General features: G+C 35.8%; 2 protein-coding genes across 6 annotated transcripts; one reads left to right on the plus strand and one right to left on the minus strand.

Annotated features, from left to right (window-relative positions):
• Positions 1-211: 211 nt before the first annotated feature.
• LOC105339757 (uncharacterized) lies at positions 212-20,536 on the minus strand. 5 transcript variants are annotated; one of them, XM_011445469.4, is made up of 9 exons: positions 20,394-20,536; positions 10,496-10,680; positions 8,205-8,984; positions 7,916-8,038; positions 6,339-7,725; positions 5,663-6,248; positions 4,353-4,593; positions 3,137-3,338; positions 212-2,758 (listed from the first exon to the last, which is right to left on the minus strand). In XM_011445469.4, the coding sequence occupies exons 2-9, from the start codon at positions 10,637-10,639 to the stop codon at positions 2,568-2,570; spliced, it is 3,654 nt and encodes a 1,217-aa protein (XP_011443771.3). In that variant the 5' UTR covers positions 10,640-10,680; positions 20,394-20,536; the 3' UTR covers positions 212-2,567. The 5 variants fall into 5 exon arrangements, with proteins under 5 accessions (XP_011443771.3, XP_011443770.3, XP_011443773.3 ...); XM_011445468.4 differs by lacking the exon at positions 20,394-20,536 and adding an exon at positions 19,182-19,340; XM_011445471.4 differs by lacking the exon at positions 20,394-20,536 and adding an exon at positions 15,821-16,004.
• LOC105339756 (serine/threonine-protein kinase fray2) lies at positions 19,565-22,101 on the plus strand. Its single transcript, XM_011445466.4, has 3 exons — positions 19,565-19,781; positions 20,895-21,152; positions 21,468-22,101. The coding sequence occupies exons 1-3, from the start codon at positions 19,742-19,744 to the stop codon at positions 22,055-22,057; spliced, it is 888 nt and encodes a 295-aa protein (XP_011443768.2). The 5' UTR covers positions 19,565-19,741; the 3' UTR covers positions 22,058-22,101.
• Positions 22,102-23,570: the final 1,469 nt, after the last annotated feature.

Raw genomic sequence — 23,570 nt, forward strand, 5'->3', positions numbered from 1 at the left:
GGAAAGTCTACAAAACGCAAAAATTTTATGATTGTTTTGCCGATGCACCCACAGTTTATACAGTTAAACATGGTTATAGCTAACACGCTTATAATGAATTGACGCTTACAGCAAAGTCATTTTCATTCCCCATGACTTTGTTACATGTTATAAACTTGATGGATATAACAAAATACCCTTATAAGAAGTAAAAATTGCCCATCCCTAGGACTTTGTTATAAGCGTGTTTTAATGTAGTTGATCAATTAAATAATGCATAAATATTTAAAACAGTATCTGTTTAGGCCATCCTCATTCCAGAACAAACACGAAAAATTTTTGTTTGGATTTTAATTAATATTTAAATATTACATCCTCAAAAAAATAATACTGAAAAAAATCAAATAGAAAATTAATCAAAATTAATCTGATTTTCACAGATACAGGTTTAAATCTAACACATTACCGGTACATGTATATATAAATTAATCCAAAAATTCTTTACAAGATATTTGATCAATATTAATCAGAACAAGTTATTCTGTCATATTTAATGTACATACATAACAATTTCACTTTACATGAATTCAATCCTATAGAATTTACAAATAGTTCCTACCCTTATGCTTATACTAAATTGTGAGTAGTACACATCAGTGGCTATATCATGTTTCTACATACAGTGCATATATAATGTACAATCACAATGCTCATGTAGTGTAATTACTGATCTAAGTTCATATTCATCTGCAACAAATGCACTCTGAAATTTGAAGATACATGTATGTGCGTCTACAACAGTTTTAGTTCTTGTTTCTAAAGAGGCGACTTGTAAACGTAAATAAATCATGAGATAGGAGAGTAGCACTTGAACACTGAGCAAAACAAGCACTTGTTGCCAAAAGGAAGAAGATTGCCGGTGCAGATAGATAGGTGTTGTTGTTTTTGTTTATAAGTAAAGTGAAGGACAAAATCAACAAATAAACAAACACCAAGCTTGGGAACTTGAGGAGTCTGCATGTTGAAATCATTTATGTTAAGTGATCACAATGTACAAACATGTAATGCACAGTATATTTTCCATCTTTCATAAATTTCTCACATAAGTCAGGTAATTTAAAGCGTAAAATGTATTATCATTGTATTAACTGATACATAGGATTATTTTTATAATACATGTAATTCATGTCTGACAAAGTTTTCAAAATTGCTCACAATTTTCTTCCTCAATGCTGATTGTCCGTGATAAGCAAAGTAATATCAGTTGATAATATACCATTTGTAAAAAATGAACTTGTTTCCTGAGCTGAAAACAGTATTTTGAAGTGAAAATAAAGCAACAAAATAAGTATTAAAACATATACCATTTCACTATAAATAGAGATCGGTACATGGAAACTGTGACTTAGGACTGCTGTGTTGCTAAAGCAGAATAGTTTAACACTGATCAATCAATGGGGTATCTGTATACAGCTGTGAATTTACAAGCTAGACGTTCAATATCATTATGTAACAATACTCATAAATTTTTTTTAAAAAACGTGACGATGAAATTTTAGAATAGTAACGAGTACAAAAAATAAACATTATTTGCATGCATGTAGGAATGGGTCTGACTTGGAATGTGTTAGCAGCTAAAATGTTTTTGTTTGGAATGAGTAATTACTTTTGAAAAACAAAAATCTGGAATGTCAAAGTAGGAATCTAGATACAGGACAGCCATAGGTATATTCCTTACCAGACCAATCCCAAAAAGTCATCACATTACTCTAGATACATGTGTTGAGCAACAACAAAAAGCAAAAATATCATGAAATTATTTTAGGAATAATGTACATGTATGTATCTGGCAAATTTACAGCTACGCTACAGAATCAACATAATGAAGTAAGAGACCTCATTAGTGGGCCTAGTAACTACATGTAGCACTCAAATCTCACAAGTCTGTGGACAAAAACAATGCTAGCTAATAAATTAACATGTCTTTTAAGTAAAGGGTCCAAAATTGTTGCGTAAATGCACAGAAAAAACTCCAATATACCTGCAATAATAATATCAATTGTTGCATGCACATTTTGTGTAAAAAAAAAAACTTACTTAATAAAGCGCAGTAACAAAACTTGATACATGTAATAATATGTGTGTCAAAGAGGTTGTCGAGTTCTAAAATTTTAAATTATGATATCTAGAAGACCATAGGGGGCATGGTTTACATAGAAATATTGATACTTCTAATAATTAAATGAATTAGTCATACATTTGCTTAAAGAAACCAGGAAAAGAGAAATGGGTCATTATGTACTGTTCAATACAGCTAGTTGAGAAAACTTCAGAATGAAATCACACTGGTAGCTGTATATGTTAGACACAAGCAGTTTTCTCACTGAAACTCTGATCACAGGCAATCATAGCAAATCCTTGCTTTAAATTTTATCATATACATGTATAAAGAAAATAAATGATACATGTAACTCTTTTGCTGCCCTAGCTTAATTTAAGTCACTGTTCCCCATATAACCATCACACTGGAACTGCCTATTGTTTTGAAAACTTCAGTCAATTTTGAACCCAGTGTCTTGTTCACTCCGTCATACTCCATTCAGGAACTTGGAGAGTTTTTCAATGATGTCGTGTCGCTGCATTTCCGGTTTGGCCAGGTACTCGACCAGCTGTTTGACGGTCATTCTGTGCGTCTGGTCCAGGTCCACCAAGAGGAGTTTAGCCGGTTCTAGTTTTGATTCGTACACCAAGATCTGATCCAGAGTGAAGCCAATCAAGCCTGTAAATATACAAATAACAAAATGAGAATTGTTATCACTTACTGTAAATCAACTTTGCAACAAATTTTTATTCCCAATGAAAAACTGCTTCACATCACTTAATATTTGCATCTCCGCCTTTTTTTTTCATAATAAAGAAATACATGTAAATGTACAAGAGGTATAAGATGCATTTTTTTTGTATTTTTGTACAAATATTCTCTACTTTTATAACTTTACTGTTACAAAAATTGCACCAACATGAACAATGAAATTATTTTTCATTCAAACTACATGTAGAATGAAGTAAAATTAATGAATTACATGTATAATTAAAAATGATTGTTATTGAAGGTAAAGAAATCAGCTCTTGTTACTGGGTCACCTGAACATCTTACCTGCGAGACACTTCCAGTCACCAGACACGTTGATCTGGAGGTTTTCGTACACGTCCCTGAATACATTGTATGGGAGGGACTTGATGTACATGGGGGCGGGGCTGGTGGGTGTGTCAAATGACTTGAAGCTCTCATTGGACCCAGTCTCTGTGTCTTGGTGGGTCAGCGGTTCATGGCGACTAGACTGTTGCTTCTTTGATGGCTGCAAAATTAACCAAAATGTTAGTGTTAACAAGTTTAACATGCAATCAAATATGTCATAATCTGCATGCACATCAAAACTTACACAAATGATCTAGGTTGAGAGTGTCTTATATGAGTAAAATTGAGTAAAATTTGTTTATTTTGCATAATATTATTATTATCGGTTGTATTTTTAACAAACCTGTTCACATTCTCTATTGATCATTTATCAGATCTAGATCATCTAGTACTATTTAAACTGCACAATCAGATTATGGTTATTTTAAGCCAAGAAAAAACTAAATAAAAAGGCAGGTATCCCAGGCTCAGTTGATTCTTTATTAAATGGTTATATCTATAAAAGATTTAAATGAGAAGTGCCTTAAACTTAATGCATACCTATTAATGTATACAGAGAAATATTCAACCCTATTTTAGTTTTGCCCCTTTCGCCCACGTCATAATAGGGCAAATTTAAGACTGGGTGAATCACAAAGTTTCAAATTATTTCTCTTTAAACAAAACTGTGTCTGGGCGAATTCAAGACGGGGCAAAACTGGCTGCAATTGTAGAAGGTGAAAATTTCATGAGGTGAAAATAACCTTGCATGTATACAGTACTTTAAATATTAAGCTTTTATTTCATGTGTGAGAAATTTTTACAAGGTCCATTATAATGAAATTTCTCACTGCGACCAGTCCTTTTCGAATGGTTGTTATAACAATATGGGTCTGGATTAAAATTTGTTGCAAACCAGTTTGTATCCAGTTAATTGTGAAATTTAGTGTTTGCTAATTAAAGTTGGTTTACAGTTAGAATATCATTTTATGTTTTGTATTCTTGATTAGATAAGACTTGACATTAATGATAAGCATATGAAGCAGCAACTCATGCTGGTGATTTCTAATTTTGAGTAAACGATTACACTTATTTAGAAATGCAAAAGAAGCTCTTACTGTTTATATAAAGATGTACCTATTTGGTCCTTTAATTTTACATGTTCTTATGACTCCTTGACCCATTTACTACTGACCTTGAGCCAGACCTTGACCTGATTGTCTACTTTAATGTTGCCACATGAGATGGGTAGGCCCTCTGCCAAGTCAATGACATGGAGTTCCCCTGATTTCTTCCGTGTGTGCTGGGCATAACTACACTTCTCTTGTAATGGACAGGCTGGACCCAATACATATTTAACCTCTGACCCCAAACTCGATTTACAGACATCAGTAAGCCAGTCCAAAACTGTGTGCAGCCTGACATTCTTTTCTAATCTGTAAGAAAAAAATACTAATAAAATTAAAAACAAATGTTTATTCAATCTTAGTAATATCATCTAAACACATCCTGCAACTGATAAAACACAACTTCCTGTTTGTAACCACAGAAACCAGCATCCGAGTTCATTAGGTACTGATCAAGTCATTAATGCACTTGGAAGTCATATTGGTATTTGTATGTAGATTATCTACTCCAACAAAAAACTGCTTTATTAAAAGTGGCCCCCAATCCTTTCCATTTTCCTCCTCTCTACAGAAAGGAATATTACAGACTCTCTATTGATTATTGGGTAGTTTACAACAAACTTTAATATGGCTTCATTAAGTCGCCTACAGAGAAGAGAATTTAGCAGGGACTGCAGGAGTCTCCTTAAATAACAACATGTATCTTAAATTCTTAATATCTCTTCCTAGCAAAGATCTTGACTCCTAGATACTGTGTTTTCATTTTGCAAGCCTAATTACCACTAATTATTGTCAAATAAGAAGAAAATAATGAAAAGGTATTCTGGTAACATGATAGTCTAGCATATTTCTCATCTCAAAAATGAGATTTGATATTCATGTAGGGGCATTTAATCTGATATCTTTATCTAGAAACCATAGAGTGTAAAAAGTGGAGGCGAGTTTTTTTTGTCATTAAGCTTTAACTTCACTAACGGTATGCTCAACCTTTATCACAAATCGTGTGTGTGGTTAGCAACCATGAACAGTTGTACTTCAGGGAAGGTTTCTAATGTAAAAAAAAAAAAACCTTAAAAATGTGCATTGTATAGCAACAAAGAACAGGTACACTTAAACATTCTAACTCTCAACTGTGCAGATCTAGAATTGTAATTCATATACTTTACGTGAGAGAAAAACATTTTGATCAGCACATCATTTTTGATTTGCTTGGTTCTCATTGTTTTTAAAGTCAAAACATGTACAATGATTTCAACCATACCAATAAAAACCATACTCCTTAAACAGAGATCAAAGACAGAGATTCTAATCCCTGCAGGTTAAAAAGGGGTTGAAGCAATAAATAGGCAGTATTGAATTATGGGAACTCTGAAAATACCTGTGGAGCTGAATTTGTATTCGGTCTCTGAGTTTCTCATGGATGAGCGTGATCTCATGTCCAGCATGGTGGATAACACAGCTGCTGCTATTGGTCACAGCTAGAGATCGCGAATCACTGGCATTGTTCAGTCGAAACACAAGATGAAAGTAGAGCATGCTAGATATGTGCGGTGGGTTTCCCCTCAGCTGAAAGTACAGACTCTCAGACATGGTGTCTGTGGATTCTGAGTACCCTGGCTCGGGTATGAAACAAGGAATAAAGTAATGGCTGCCGTCGATTGCTTCCTGTCGGAAGGTCATTCCAAATGCCTGCAGCAGGAGCTGGATCTTCTCCGGACTAATCTGTAGCTTAATGTTTGACATGGAGAAGGAATCAGTCTGGGGACAGAACTCTGACCACTCTGATTGTGAGATGAATCCGGTTGCTATGAGTTTTAACCAGATTTGTTTAATGCCCTCATTTGATTGGATGATTCGAGGAGAGATTGTCTGTAATTGGTGGATTCTGTCCAGTAACACATCGGGGCGGATGAAGAGAATCTTGTCCAACTGACTGATGCTTGGAACAGGAAGCACTGCAGCCTCTGAAAATAAAAGAAAAAAACATTGGAATTTCTATAAAGAAATTTTTCCTCGCATGAACTTTCTTATTCAAAAAGAAAAAAAAAACTCACTGGATGAAAGAATTTCTCCAAATTCAAGCAGTTCAGTCCAAACCACCTGCCGAATACCAAGATCCACCCCTGGAACTGTTTCCTGAAATGTTGCTGTAAAATCGTCCTCATCAATGCAAAACACCTCATTGTGTCGCCTTTGCTCCAATTGGTGGATCATTGCCATGGAGATGAGTAAAATGTGCTGTTTCTCCTGAATCTCACTGATGCATTTCCACACACTAGTCTGTGCATCCATATTTGGTCTCTCTCCATCTGCCATGTGGAATAAATGTGGATGTCTTGGAACATTATATTTCACTATCTGATAGCCGTGTGAGGTATAGAATAAGGTGCGTACTTCATCAATGGTGGCTGTGGAGCCCGAGTCTGAAGAGTCTGTTCCCAGAAGTCCATAGGTTTGAATAGGACACTCGTAGCCCACAGCTCCACGAATGGTGTGAATTGTGTTTTGTAAGCGGTGAATTTCACTTGGTGGAGATTTCAACATTTTATCCCCATCAAAAGTTAATAGAAATACACTGGTTCTAGTAAACAAATACTGACAACACTGTAGAAAGAATTTCTCATCATACACAATGAAGATTTCGGTGTTAATAGCCCCACAGCTAAAGGACTGGTCTGTGGTATTAATATCACAGCGACTGAGTGAATCATTACTAGCATGCCTGGCTTTCTCATCATTCTGTAAGAGTCGGTCATATTGGGACCAAGACTCAAAGTTCACCTCTCCTGACCTCTCCATTGCCATGGTAGCACAAACTCTGTCAAAGAGTCTAAGAGAATTGTCCACTGGCAATAAGAAATCAGGCAAAAGCAATTGTGAGAGATGCTTTGCATTTGTCCCACAAATAAAGATTCTCACTTTGGGAAACTTCACCTTCATCTGAAAGTCTTCTAACCCTCCTGAAGCATTATCTGAGGAGTGTAAACCAGGTACAAAAATCTGCACCTGTTCCACCTTTGCGCCTGGTGAGACTGGCCGCAAGGACTGGACAGTGAACAAACTACTGGGGTCCAGCAGGGAGGAAGAGCTGGGTTTGGGTTTGACATGGCGTGGTTCACAGCTCCCTGTGCTGAGTTTGGAGGTCACTGAAGACTGTGACATAGCACTAGTCTGTCGTATGTAGCCATCAGAGCGACCCCCTATTTTAGATGTGATGGGGGAACAACTGCCAGGGAGGGGGACGTTGGGTTTGACTGGGTGCCCCGTGATGTCGGTGATTACAGTGGGGGAGCTGATGGAGGGGTGAGGGGGGTTAGACTCCACCACATCCTGACGAGGTCCCGATTGGAATGACTTGTGTCGTGGTAACATTCCCTCCGGGCGCTGGAATACAACCCTTACTTCCTTCAGGTTTTCCAATTTTTTCTCCAATAAAAGAGCCTGCAGAGTAAGAAAGGCATTTTTTTAACCAATCATAAATTTCATCAATCTTTCATCCCAATTTTATTTTGTTTATGCAAATATTATCATTTCTAAATATATAATGTATGATTCCATACAATTTCCATTGTATTCCACAAACAACATGTCATACTACATTCAACAAACTATATTTCTCAGAGCTCCCTACCTCATTCGGGTTCACCAGAGCCTGGCCATCGATGGAGCGTATCCAATCCCCAACCATCAGCTTGCCGTCTGCTGGACCATCCTGTGTTACCATGGTAACCAATGTGTACCAATCATCTGTGTTCTAAAACAACAAAATTTGAACATACCATAATTGTATCAATTTCTTGTTAGCTTAATGAAATACAGTTATAATTACATAATCAAATTTAGAAATAAATTAAAAGTTTTTTTTTAATTTCGTCAGTCTGCAGTATGTTTTGCTATGATGTTTAGACTCCTGCACTTACATTTTTGAATTCTTTGACCTTGTAGGAGAAACCAAATTTTCCTTGGGAGGAGGTCTGTAACACCACAGCCTTTGGAAAGCAATCCCATTTGACTCTGTGAGGATACTTGAACAAGTCCTCATAACTCCCAATAAATGCAACAGACTTGGCCCAGGAGTTGCTGCCTTTGCCGACAGCCATCACATGATTCTGTCCATTACAATTATTGTTCCTGCATTCCTTACACACCCCTGTTGCAGGAAGAGAATGATACTGCTCATCCTCGACATGACAACGCTCAGTCATGATCGGCAAAGAACATATTTTGTCCTCATAACAACTGGCCGCATTAAAATGCTGATCGACTTGAGAGTTGTATCTCTGTTCTCCAGCGAGCAGCGAGTCATGCTCGCTCGATTCTTTCTCATCGTTTTCCACGCTATTTGACTTGATCATTCTCTTCATTCCGCTCAGCTTCTTTCTGACTTCCATTGAGCTGGAGCTTGACAAGTCGCTTGAGTTGGAGAGTTGGGATCGAGATCTCTTGTACGTCTCACAACCGGGTGAAGTTGACCAGGGTTGCTCTGTGGAGTGTTTTAGGACATCACAAGCTACCAGAGTCACAACAGGGTCCTGGATGGAGTCAATGAGTCCAAACACTAGCTCCTCGCTCAGCCCACCTACATCATTCCCATTAATGCTTATCACACACTCTAATGGCTTAAGATGAGACCGGTTCAAAAGCTGGCACTCTGGTTTTACTTTGGTCACAATGCAAAATGTCTCTGAATCACCAAAACTCTGAAATAAATGTTATTTGTGCAGGATTTTAATCACATGAAAATTAGCATGTATTATAGAGTGATATAAAAAAACATGGATCATCTAAATTTTTTTTACTTTTTTGCACATTGTAAAATCAGTCAGATTGCTCTGTATTCTTAGAATGAAAATAAAAACAAAGAAACTAAAATTCAATCCCATTATTAATTACCGTAAAAACAATCTTTGGGCCTATGCTTGTCTTTGCTCACCAATTGGCAGATTCGTAGATGAGGGATATAAATCATACAATTCATACACTTGACCAGCAAAGATTGGCGTATACCTGGATTTTCATTATATGTTTTGAAATGTTTTGTCCTTCTTAAGTATAAATAGGAATGTAATTGCTTTGAATGTGAGAGAAGAGAAGTAAGCCCACAAAAATGTACGTTTTGTCTTACCATTTTGTAATCTATTAATTACATGTAAATTGGCTCAGTATGCTTATACATGTCAATTGTTAATATTTAAGATCCTTCTTTACATTATAATTTTTATTTCTCCCTATACCCCAGCTGCTATTGTTTGATCACAGCTGGAATCACTGCAGCAGTCTCTGTGCAACCACTTTTGTCCCAAGAGCCCTTGTACTCAATGCACAGTCAGAGTCTGCATGCACACTTCCCCATAGCATCTGGCCACTTCTTATCTCCAATATCCCCATGTACAGGCTCCAAAAATTAAATATTTACTCCCTTTCCATAAAACTGCTGATAATCTTAATACAGCTCATAACAATGCCTTGTTAGCACTGCTTGCCAGTCACTGCCATGTTTGTTAAAGTATAAACCACATACAGTCTGTTAATTTTTATTATCAAATTCCAGTGTTACCTTGATAAAGTGTGGCATAAACGTGATGTCAAAAATTAGGTGTAGCTAGGTTTCAGATCAAAAGCATTCAGTATCTTAAAATATCAGTGTGATTTATGATAATTACACTATACATGCAATATGTTAATCCCCTGGGGGAAAATGCTTTCTATGGAGGCTCTTAGCATAAATATATTTATTCCTGAAATCTTATTATTTGTTCTCATTTCTTTTCTTTTTTGGTGATTTTATTTCATTTCAAATCAATACAAACTCCTATTGATATAAGTGACCACAGTAAAATCTCTGCCCTTAGCATGCTTAGCTTAAACATATACTATGACGGGTTAAATATTGTTTTTGCAATGTTTGGGTCAAGTTTTGTTCGCATTAAATATTATACGTCAAACACTTAACACATGCTTGATGTCATTAACATAAATATTTGTCCAACTCCATTTTTAAAAAGCAAAGGGAGTGTTAAGTGTTGAGCAATACATCTACTGTTCATCTCTCTCTCTCTCTCTCTCTCTTTCTCTCTCTCCACTGATATTTATTCCCTTATCTTACTCGCTTTTTCTAAGGAAAGTTTGGGTATATTGTTCATTTATAGGTCTGATTATTTTCCAAGATCAGTACATTTACAGTACTACTGAAAATTGGTGTAGAACTCACCAGTACTGAGAGTTTGATTCCGAGTTTGCCGCCCGGTCCACGGAAGATGTGGACAGTGTGAGTATTTCCCAACAAAGTGTGTCGAGTCTGAAGAAGGTCATGGAGAAGATAGAACTGGTGTCTCTCTGATGGGGCTGACCCCATACCGCTGGAGTGTTCACAGCATCACATTACAGCAGGGGGGTCTACAAAAACAATAGATTAGATGTACATCAATTGACTAACACATTAAGACAAGTACCATAGAAATTGTCTAACTCAAAACCTAACACTACTGTACAGTAAACAATAGTATCATGCACAATTTAGAAATGTACAGACCGGTGCACTACATTATAGTACAGACCAGTGCACTACATTATAGTACAGACCAGTCCACTACAGTATAGTACAGACCAGTGCAGAACACATTATAGTACAGACCAGTGTACTACAGTATAGTATAAACCAGTGTACTACAGTATAGTACAGACCAGTGTACTACAGTATAGTACAGACCAGTGTACAACAGTATAGTACAGACCAGTGTACTACAGTATAGTACAGACCAGTGTACTACAGTATAGTACAGACCAGTGTACTACATTATAGTACAGACCAGTCCACTACAGTATAGTACAGACCAGTGTACTACAGTATAGTACAGACCAGCACTACAGTATAGTACAGACCAGTGTACTACAGTATAGTACAGACCAGTGTACTACAGTATAGTACAGACCAGTGTACTACAGTATAGTACAGACCAGTGCAGAACACATTATAGTACAGACCAGTCCACTACAGTATAGTACAGACCAGTGTACTACAGTATAGTACAGACCAGTTTACTACAGTATAGTACAGACCAGTGCACTACAGTATAGTACAGACCAGTGCACTACATTATAGTACAGACCAGTGCACTACAGTATAGTACAGACCAGCGCACTACAGTATAGTACAGACCAGTGCACTACAATATAGTACAGACAAGTGCACTACAGTATAGTACAGACCAGTGCACTACAGTATAGTACCAGTGATTGGGAAGGCAAAAAATGTCAATGGGACTATGGCCCCACAGTTATTGATTTTAATGGGCCATTTTCATAATGAAAGGGCCATCTATTTATTCATTGGGGCCATTTTGTAAAATTGAAATTATCAAGGACCAACCTAGAGCAAACAACTTCTATAAAATTTAAAAACTTAACGAACTGGTTAAATTTCATTTATTTGATGTGTTTATACATTTCACTGATGCAATTTTTGTTATGGTCAGTCTCTGTACTTCTGTGTTTTTTGGAGGTATTAGTCAAACCCTTTGACCCAATTATTACCGTTATGTAGAGAATCTTTCAAACTTTGAAGATAACTGTAGGGAATGGTTTTTCTTATTATTTAAACATTAATTTTGCGAGTTATTAAATAATTACAAGTTACAACTAATTGTAGTATCGACACTTAAATAAATAAACATCGGTTGTAATTTTCAATGCAGTGTGGTTGCATCACCCGTATTTATAACCCCTACAGTAACGATAAGCATGGTAAGACAGTCGTGAGTTTTAATAATCACAACAGGGATTAATTGAGGCTGTGAAAACGTCTTTTCAATTAGATTATCATCATTTTACTGCATTTGGGGTTAGTTTACATAATTGAGAACTCAGAATACTGGGCGACTTCAAGTTCTCTTTCGGAGGAAATTCTGGAATAATCTACCACGCATAAAAGAGTGGAAACGTTTTTATTGGTTGTTTATTTCTGTTTTACCAAACACGACCAATGAAATTTGATGTTTTAAAACAAATGTATTAAAAGACGATTAGCTAAGTCGTACAGAGTAAATTTCCAGCGGACATCGCTAAAACTTTTATAACCGATGAGAAATTTGAATGCGCACTTCGGCGCGTAGAGTAATTGATCTAATGCGCCATTTTTCTCTTAAATGCGACTATGGCGCGTGGCGCAGGTCCTTCCCAATCACTGTAGTACAGACCAGTCCACTACAGTATAGTACAGACCAGTGCACTACAGTATAGTACAGACCAGTGCACTACAGTATTGTACAGACCAGTGTAATACAGCATAGTACAGACCAGTGTACTACAGCATAGTACAGACCAGTGCACTACAGTATAGTACAGACCAGTCCACTACAGTATAGTACAGACCAGTGCACTACAGTATAGTACAGACCAGTGCACTACAGTATAGTACAGACCAGTGCACTACAGTATAGTACAGACCAGTCCATTACAGTATAGTACAGACCAGTCCACTACAGTATAGTACAGACCAGTCCACTACAGTATAGTGCAGAACACATCATAGTATAGAACAGTGCACTACATTATGGTGCACTACGATACAGTACATTAGTACATTACACTACATAACACAGCACTACACTAATCAAAAGTACAGTGCACTATAACAGTAAATTATGTACACTAAAAATATAATGTATGTACCGGTAGTCTATTTTTCATAGCTTTTGATGACATCCACTTTTTATCAGTCTATTTTTCATAGCTTTTGACGACATCCACTTTTTATCATCAAGTTTATACATGTATCTCAATATGCATTCATACTGCCAACAGTATACTTTAGTAAACAATGAACTCTGGGTGAATTTGTTGAATGGCCAAGGAAAGATTTTTTTTTAAAATTAACATTCCATGCATCTCATTTTGACAAGATGTTTCTTTTTATAACATCATTCTGTTCCCATTCATATCTTAAGATCACATAAAACAGATAATGAAATTGTTTCACAAATGCTCCAGGTGTTCCAATAAACTGACTTTCATTCTTATCTAAAATAAAACACATTAGCAGCTTTTCAAACCTCATTGTTACTCAATATTAGGCCTCCAGGAAATCAAGAAAAATATGATCGACTTTTAAAATAACCTACATGCATTACCTATATCAGTTATAGGCATACTTCTTAATATAAAGCACAGACAATCTTACAGCCATAACAGTATGCACTTGAGACAGCTACTAAATAGTCTAAAAATACAGGTACCATCACCTGCAGTATTGCAACCAAGTAAATATAAAATACAGGTAGATATACTTCTCCAAAGGTCTTTGACACTCAAAGATGCAGACACTGGAATCACACTCTTTACAACAACCAGGCCATGATAATGAATGCCTTAATTTGTTTAGATTAATAAACCAACTGTCTCTTAAGAAACCTGCTGTCTCACACATTGTGAAATACTGAGAACATCTGTCAAAGTGATCAACTTAATGGTGTGATAACATGTGAATAACCGCCTACACACAGTTTGGATTTAAAATGTATACAGAATACATACATGTATACATATAAACAGTTGTGAAAAAACACAATAAAAAAAACCCCACTAAATTTTTAACAACAACCAAATTCCCTTATATATTATAATTTCAGTTAAACTGAAATTGTATTCAAGGTTGCTATATATAAACAAATATCATGTTTATCTCTGGACAACAGCATAACACATCCTAACCCTGATACAGTGAATAAGGCACTCGATCAAAATAAGGAGGAAAGAGATGGGCATAAAATTACATGTATAACATATTAATATGGTTGAATAAATTGTAACATATATATCATACACTCACATCGAACTTGTGCACCTGTTAATGAGAGAGGGCAGGAGTTAGGTCAACTTTGACCTCACCAAGACAGGTGTTGCATTGCGTAATACTGGAAAATGATATCTACGTGCGACAACAATTCATTTGAACAGTGAAATTATCCCTAGTAATGAAACTATTCATTTGAACAGTGGAATTATCCCTAGTAATAAAAGGATTTGATGGTCAAGATCTGGTAAAATGATTTGATCAATTACAGGGTACTAGTATATATATTACCTGTACCATTATGTGGACAATGGTCAACAAGCGGCACCCGTCAACAAGGCCAATAATAAAGTACACATATCAAATGTTTATAAATGAAGTATCTAACAGTTTGTATTATCACATGTATATATACATTGATATATAAAAAACAAGTATGGTTAACAAGTTTTGAGAATTTGCCAATGATTAAATAATAGATCAGACAATCAGAAGTTGTCACGCAATGCCATATAATCTGGTTGGAATGACTATCTGTTTACTATGAAAGATGAATAGAGGGGATCGAATGTTGGCATTACATAAATCTTAAATTATTGATGTCCAGTATTGAGGTTGATAAACAGCAATTCATAACACATTACAATGTTCCATTTTTATTTCGCCTTTTTGAATCCTAAAATCACTCCAATTACTTATCAACAAATTCTGGCGATCAACTTGACAACTTCTATGGATTAATATTGCGTCTTGCTTTCAATTTCTATACATGTCTTCTAAACACTCCTGTCAATTCTTTGTCATGAATGCAAAATTTATCTCCGATCAAATTCTTTGACAGATTGGTTTCATTGATATTCCTTTAACTTATTCCTAAATATAATGGAGTCCGACATGTCAAATAAATTTACTTGGCATTTTTGTTTACTGTTTATAAATATGCATGCAATGTTCTTTTCAGTAAATAACAAATACAAATAGATAATGTACAAGTAAGAACCATTATACTATCAAAACTCTGCATGCTAGAATACCTGAAGGAAAGAGAGAATATACTCCTAAGGAATTAAGCAGTGAGGGTCAGTCACTCCCTCACCCTACCACAAGCATCAAGATAAAGTTTTCCATCTCACATAGAATACATAAATCTAAAACAATGTCTCTTCTCATCTCCAAAAACTATCCATCTCAAGTAAACACACTCCTAACACAAGACATCCTCTCCTCGCCGGAAAACAAGGCAGTTCTTCCTGCTTCACGCGTAATCCTCCCGAGAGCAGAAACCAGAACATCCAAGTCCTCACTGTGTACCACTAATTGTAAATACTCACCGTGTTATAAGTACTTGTGAATAGAAATCTGTGTATCTCAGACAGTCAACGAAGTTATATTTTGTAAATGCCTACTAAAAGTACTTGTGGTCAGAAATCTCTGTCTCAGTAATTTGAGTCATTTGAGTTATGCTTCTAAATACTAACTACCAATACTTATTACTAATGGTGAAAATGACATTCCACATTTTAGACAGTGTTAAAAATTAACTATCACTACTCTAAGTACTTGTGGATAGACAATTTTGCTTCAGTGTGCCACTTTTACTTAAATACTTACCATATGGCAAACACCATCTAAAATCCTAATTCAAGTAACCATATAATCTCCACATCACACATGATCACTGTATACTTATATGTATAAATAGTTGTGGGTAAGTCTCCAGTTTTAGTCACCAAGGTGTATACTTACACTGACCGTAAATAGACACAGAAAATCTCCATAACAGCTTAGAACTTGTTTAAAACTGTGGACAGAAATCTTTATTTACAGAAAGTCATCAGTGGGTTACCAAGGTAACACTCAGTTTTTGTCACACAGAATTGTTACTTTGTGAATTACACAATCACTGCCTAAGCATCTCTATACAGCTGATTAGAACACACCACTGCTCTGCTTGTCAGATTTAAGATTCAGTGACAAAAGGCTTAGTCAACTTGTGTCATTAACCCAGAAAATATTGTCCTTTCTGAACCATTGTCCTTTCTGAACCCAAGACTTGTGCACAATGAACATCTTCTTTATGACTGTCTTTATAACTTTGCTAACACATTTTTTATTTTTATGCAAATACCAAGCAATTGCTGCACTGCAGGAGATAAAAAGTTATGGAGAGCAAACACATTGTAAATGTCAAAATATATGGTGCATATCACATAGGCCATCAGCAGTTAACTAGAATCAAAGTGAATGTAACAGTGTCCCATGGCTTAGAAACTATAGAGATTGATTATTGACCAACTGGGTTCCTGCTTTATCAAGCCACGCCTTGGCTTTTTCCCTTTCCCTTCTCTCTTGACCATTTTCTGTGTACCGGGTTAATCAATATTTCTCTCTCTCCTCTCTTTTTCTCTCTAGACTTTTTATTTGTGCATCCCTCTTTTATCCAGAATCTATCAAATATAGCACTAATGATGGTTTGTAAGTAAAGCAAACATTTCAATCGATTATAGGAATGGTCTACGGTCCTTCAGTTTGATCAGTATATTTTTCAAATTAAACTTTTTGATGACCAAGGCTTTAAGGTGACAAATCTGATGTCGCACTTCAGGGGAAGAATTTAATGTTTCATTCTACTAAAATAGATGATTTAATTCATTCACTTGTAAAGTGAATACTTCCGTTCAAACTGTTGTGACAAAAAAATTCTTTGTTTTGTGTTTCCTTTCCTATGACAAATTTGTGCAAACACCACCTAAGTATTTCCTGTACTTTACATGATTTTGTGCAGGACTCATCACAGTACCAGTGTACAGCTTCTTCTGTAAGATGATGTGTTACACTTTAATTTTTCACCACTTAAAATTATCAACTCCCCCATCTGTTGCACCTAAACTGTAAATCTTTATACCTAGCAAAAGCAGGTACTAGTGTCAACAGTCTGGTTCTTGAAGACAAACTCATGAAATTTTAAAACCACTCACAATCTTAACACTGAAGAAATTTCAACTGAATCAGATATAGTATATACTATGAGAAATTCGGAGATTAACCTAATAGAAAAAACCTCTAAGGCTAGTAGCCAGATTCACGAACTCACTCATTCAGGGGTGGTCACAAAACCTCTTTTCTTCTGACACAAGGTGAAACAAGTACTAATAATAAATACATATATGTAACACAGTTAGATAGCTAGAACATCTGATATCATAAAAGTTTCAGAAAGCACCTGTTAACCTTTCAAAGCTACTATGTGGGAGAATCTCCCCTTTACCAACTTGACTAAGGAGGAGATATTGTGTAAACGACATTTTCTCACGTGAAAGTTATTTAAATGAATGCAAATATATAATAAATATTAAAAAAATAGAGCAGTTTTTAACAGTTATTTCAAGAACATGAACAGTAATACATGTATAAATAACTTTTTTAAAATAAAAAAAAATAGAAAATAAAATCCAACCAGGCAATCACCCATCCAATATTTATTGTAAAATTAGGATGAGAATTTAAACATTAATTTTACGAGGCTTTAATGCATACATTCTGAAATATTAACACAAACACACAGTGTAGGGAAATCTCATTTACATACATAAGGTGACAATTTCCGTCCTCCCTTTAGACATTGCTAAGGCAGTAGATGCAGATTGAGGGGTGATTTTTATAAATGACAGGTGCAATGTGCCATTTTGGTTAAATCAGTTGTAAGCTAAGGTGTTGAAGGGTCTACCGGAAGACAGAGAGAATTCCAAAATAATTTTACCAATGAGTTTATAAGCAAAACTTTCACCTGATGTGACAGTTTTAAATAAATCCAATAGGGCAGCGATATGTACCGGTATCTTGTGTATTATGAGGTAGATGGTATACTGACCAGTTCTCGCCTACTACCATTTCTCCCCAGTGCATTGTTACGTCATTTTATGAACACATAAAATTATATACGAAAAATGATGTTACAATGCAATGGCGAGAAAGGGTACTCTGCAAGAACTGGTCGCACGTCAGTTCGAAGCAAATAAAAAAATTATATCGCGCTGTATTTCGCCTAAATTTTCATATGATTGGTCTCAAATATCTACAATGTTGCTCTTTTAATATCCCATATTTCCACATTAACTATTTTTGCAACGATATCCCTGTCACTTTTAACAACACGTTTGAAAATTCACTTTTTATGGTCACCATGTTAATTTTCGAATGCAATTTTCGATAAAATGGCAGGCATATTCAAATGTGTATTTTTAACAAAATGCCTTGGTACGACTCATTATATGGATATTTTGTGGACCAAACTACATATGCATGTTCAAAAAGGTTTGTAATGTATAAAAATCTGTTTTTCCCCTGCAGATTATTTTTAACAGACTTTAAATCGATGCAAAGCTGATCCGCTTCGCGGCTGCTACATTGCAAGTATATGGGACGAATTCTTACTGTGACCTGAGCGTAGCTTGGTCACGGTAAGATTATTCTTTCTATTGTCAGTATAGCTCTACCAACTGAGCTATCTGGTGCTGATGATAAATCTAACCTCAACATCTACAAGACATACATGTAGCAATGCCAATCCAAGGAGGATCCAACACAATAATACATGTTCTTATTCATTTTAAAGGGGATCCCCATCTAAATTATTTTTGCCCTTCAGAACTTTTTAATTATACATGATATTTTTTCTGGGTTTTTTTCTTCGGGGGTGGAGGGAAGCTGTATTTTACTTTTTTAGAATGAGTGGTGTTTATATGTGAAAATCGAAGTGTGACCACGGTGCATGTACGTCAGATGTGTATATGTAGGCTTATAGTTATAACATGGTTCACGCCTTCATATTAAAGTCTTCCAGTATCAGAGACACCCTTACAAAATGAAGAAATAAGTGTAGGCTTTACATGCCGTAAACATTATCACACGGCATATAAATTAAATGCTCCCTGATGACCAGTGTTGACTCCCATCCCCCCTTCCTACTCTTCCTATGGAGCGTGTCAACAACTGTCCGGGAGACATTTCTCAAATTTTATCCCCCATTATAAAGTTACAGAACTTACGTGCGGCAAAATTGGGCAAAATCATGCAAATTCCGGGAATATATATAATTCAAACTTACCATTTTCAATTACATTCCATATTCGTAAAACCCAGCATCCAACATTGATAAAAAAATTATGTATCCAAGAAAAACGTTCAAGTGTAAAAAAGTTGCCTTTCCATCTAAGGAGTGACTAAATGCACACAAATCCGGACCAACTTTTTATTTCCGAATTGACTCTGGAATCTATGGATAACCATTCGCGAAATATGATAACTGAAAGAACGGTTTTGGGGGGTCAGGTTCAGCTCGTTATAATAGTAAAATGGTAAATAAATTAGATCTGTCTAATTCTATTTTAACTTTATTGTTTCGAAAATAGTTGATGAATGAGTTCCGTACGTTACAGTAGCATATATCCCAAGGCTACTCTTGCGACAACTTTTGACAAGGTCCCTTTCTATTGATTATTTTTACCTGTCGTAAAATGGCGGAATGTATACATTAGTAAGCGTCTCTGTTGTTCGGTGAACGTCCGGTAATTTGGAAATTTTAAGCAACTGAACATTTTTCTCTGTTGCTTTTTACAGACTAATAGTTGGGTGACACAATCCGCATAAGTAGCCTATAGCTTTAATATGTACGAAATACTAATCATCGTGGCCTACTTTGTCACAGGTAAGACATGTTTTATTTGTTTACATGTGCAACATTTTTTAAAATTGAAAAGGTGCATTAATTACTTGTAATAAAACGAACGAGGAAGAAATGAATGGCTAATTTTTGTTTTGATACCACAAATTATGTTTATAAATATCATTTTTAAAAACTTTTAAGATATTCCAAAATTCTTTTAGCGTCATAAGTATGGATGACTTCTGTATTCGGTATGCATATTATACATTGAGGAAATAGTGTCGCTTATTGAAGAAATGGTACTAGCTAGTGTATATGAGTTCACATTGGCATGTAAATACTATAGAGCTCTTCTATAGCCGAGACGATATAGAAATATTATTTATTGAGTGATTTAACTGTGTGAAAAAGGTCATGATGAAAGTGATCCGATATTTTACGATTTGAAACCTGCAGTTTGTACTAAAAACGATAAAATAAACCAAATAACAAGCTAAAATTTTATTTAATACATGTACGTGTATATCGGAGAATTTGGTACTTAGACACACAATAACAAGTATGAAGAGAAATTTAGCAAAACATTATATAGCACACCAAGTATATATGTACGATTTGCAAATAAAGTCAATAGTTAAATATACATGTACTTACTTGTGATGTTGTATTGTCTAAAGTTTCCCGTCTAAGTGACTGGCAAGTTCTGCATTAATTTCGTAAATGACTTCCTGCATGTATTTGCAGTTTAACTGTTTAGTGTGTTGGCCAAGAAAAAAAATTCTACTGAGAATTAAAAATGCACATATATTATACCGTTACTTCCAAATCAATGACATGCGTGTGTGTCTCAATCACGGGTCATCGAATATCCCAAATGGTAGTTGGGTTGAGTGAAAATTGATTTATTAGACCAGGCTGCATGGGTGTCAGATAATGTACACACGTGCACACTTTTGTTTTTATGAAGATCACTAACTATTCATTCAATTGCATTGGAGACCAAACAAAGGTCTACATGTATGTTTACAAATCGGTACATGTTACGTCATCCTATCTCGCAAGCGCCTCGAAAGGATTCAAAATAATCAATGGATATTGATATCGTAATTACATAAAAGGAAATTTTAACTTCATGTATTTCATGAATTCTTCTAGGATTGAATGCAGAACAATGTTATACAAGTTCCGGGGGAGTCTACAGCGCTGGGGATATATACCGGAACCTTAAGTACTGTGCTTTTGGTTGCTGCGGGCCCGCTCTGAATCGCTACTGCTGCCCAATGGTTGGTCCAATAGTCGGCATCTGTCTTGGAGCCATAGCCTTCATCGTCATACTGATCATCATCATTGTCTGCTGCAGGAAATATTCGGAAAGGCAGATCAGACGGCGCGCACAGATGAAAATGCATATAGGTAGAACTTATAACATAAAAAGACAATCCATATTATATGTATCTTTCCAAAAAGTCCAAAAAAAGAAACATAAAAAATTATATGAATTTCAATAATATATTGCAGATTTTTATGTTTAAAAAAATATGAGTTAAAAGGACATGAGCAGGTATAGTATTTACTGATAGAAAAGGGTATGATTTAATGGTAAACCTACAATGAATTATAAGATATTTTGTAAGATATTTTCTGACTGGAATATATAAACATCAACACATTTCAAATGAATGACTGAATCTTAGATCTATGTAATGTATGGCATTGTGGTCGTTCCAGGTCCCACTTTGTCTAGTCGCTACGATCCGCCTATAGACGACGCCGAGTCAAACCACGCCAGCAGCAGGCAAGACTACCAGGTCAAGTCCCACACAGGTCATCACACGACCTCACATCGATCTCACGATGATCGGGGAGACGACATCGATTACCACCCCCACAGAAAACGAGACATGGGGGATCCCCGTACTACACGTGACGATGCTAGACTCGTCAGCAGTCGGGGCAGCCATAGAGGGGAGTCTGGGTCATTAAGGAGGAAGGAGGCTCACCGACACGGAAGTAGGCGGGAGTATCACAGTGACGATGATCGATTAAGTGGTCATCGCGGTAGTCACCGGGAGCGGCATAGATATCGCGATGATCGCGAGAGAGAACGGCGACACAGCCGATCACGTGAGAGGTACATGGACCATAGCTATGACGACATCGATTTTTCAGACGAGGATAGATCGCATAGGCATTCCAGCAGGAGATCTCGTTACAGCGATCCCCCGCCCTATCGCGAGAGAGTGCGAGACTATGATAACTATGATCGGTCATCTCATCGGAGGTCAAGGTCAAGAGATCGAAGTTATTACGACCGATAGGAGAATATCATAAAACAATTATATTTTTAAAACATTTTTTTTAAGATATGTGTATATGTGGAACTTGTGCCTTTATAGATGAATCAGCATAATTTTAAAAAAGACATTTTGTACATGCATGTGCATATGTGAACGATTTATATAATTTTCTAGACAATTTCTTGATCATTTTGTACATATGAGATAATATAATGCAGAATATATATATCTACAAATACACGCATTTGATATATAGTCTTTTTCAAATGCATTAAGTGAATGTTCTAAAAAGGGACATATACTAATAATAGTACACAATGTACATCTGTTGCGTGTTTAGCAGAGCGTGTGCTCGCGAGCGCTCGATCGCCAAAATCCCCTTTACCCGCAACACAAATTTTGGCGATCCACAATGCCGAACATGCCTCTGGTTACAAAGTATATAGGTGATATATGCCAAGCCAACGGTTGATCTACGAAACTTAGCTAGTGCTTTAAAATAGGCCATGACCATTAGATATGATTAAAATAAATGGATTATTGACAAAATGCATATATAGATCTACAAGATTTTCAATAGCGACTGTATTCCAAAGTAAAAGAAGACCGCATATAAGAATATTTTTGTCATCGCAAAAGTAATAATTCCAGCACTAATGAAGTGTTTGGATTAATAATGAAACCGATTTGATTATGTGTTTTGTATGGATGTAAATGAAACGGAGAGTAAACTGTGGTTTTTTTTTCAATCATACACGGGTACAAAACACAAATTAACTTTCCTTTTCGTTTCCAAGTATGTGTTTGTCAACCAGAAAAAAGAAGAAAGAAAGAAAAACACATCGCATTTTTAAATATATAAAAGAATTCGTATAAATTTCATTTAAAACAAACTCTTTCACGTCTTTTGAGATGTACATGTAGGAGGGAGGGAGATATATCTGATTAACTATATGGTCTCGTTTATCATGTTGCATAAAACATACAAAAGGAAATTTAATGCATTATTATTGGTTCTCAACATTATGTAGACATTTGTATAAGGAGTGTAAAAGAGTGACGCCTGGTGCGAGATCGACGTGGAAGAAGTGCACATATCAACACGGGGTCTGTATCATGGCAACGGTAAAAATGGAAATATACGACTTGGTTACCATGGTTACGTTACATGTAACCTCTTTAAGAAATAAATAACAACTAAGCTAATCCAATAATTGAGCCAAAAATCAGAACTATTTCATAATCTACCACAGTGTTGCACGCATGTGTGTTTATTTATGAAGATTGGGGTACTATATACAGTATATCATAAACAACTAATATCTGACCATATCTGTTCCCACCCTGCCCCCTCCAACATAACAGTCCATGTATTTTCAGAAATAGGTAAAGATTAGAGATATATGATATTTCAAGGGGTGGGGGAGGTGGTTTTATGGGTAGGAATTTTATCTCTTTAAAAATTTTGAATTAATATTTAATTTTGCTCTAGATGTACTTATTCTTCAAGTACTTTAAACTGTTTTAGCTGTAT

This window comes from Magallana gigas, chromosome 4 (assembly GCF_963853765.1).
Source record: "Magallana gigas chromosome 4, xbMagGiga1.1, whole genome shotgun sequence".
NCBI lineage: Eukaryota > Metazoa > Mollusca > Bivalvia > Ostreida > Ostreidae > Magallana > Magallana gigas.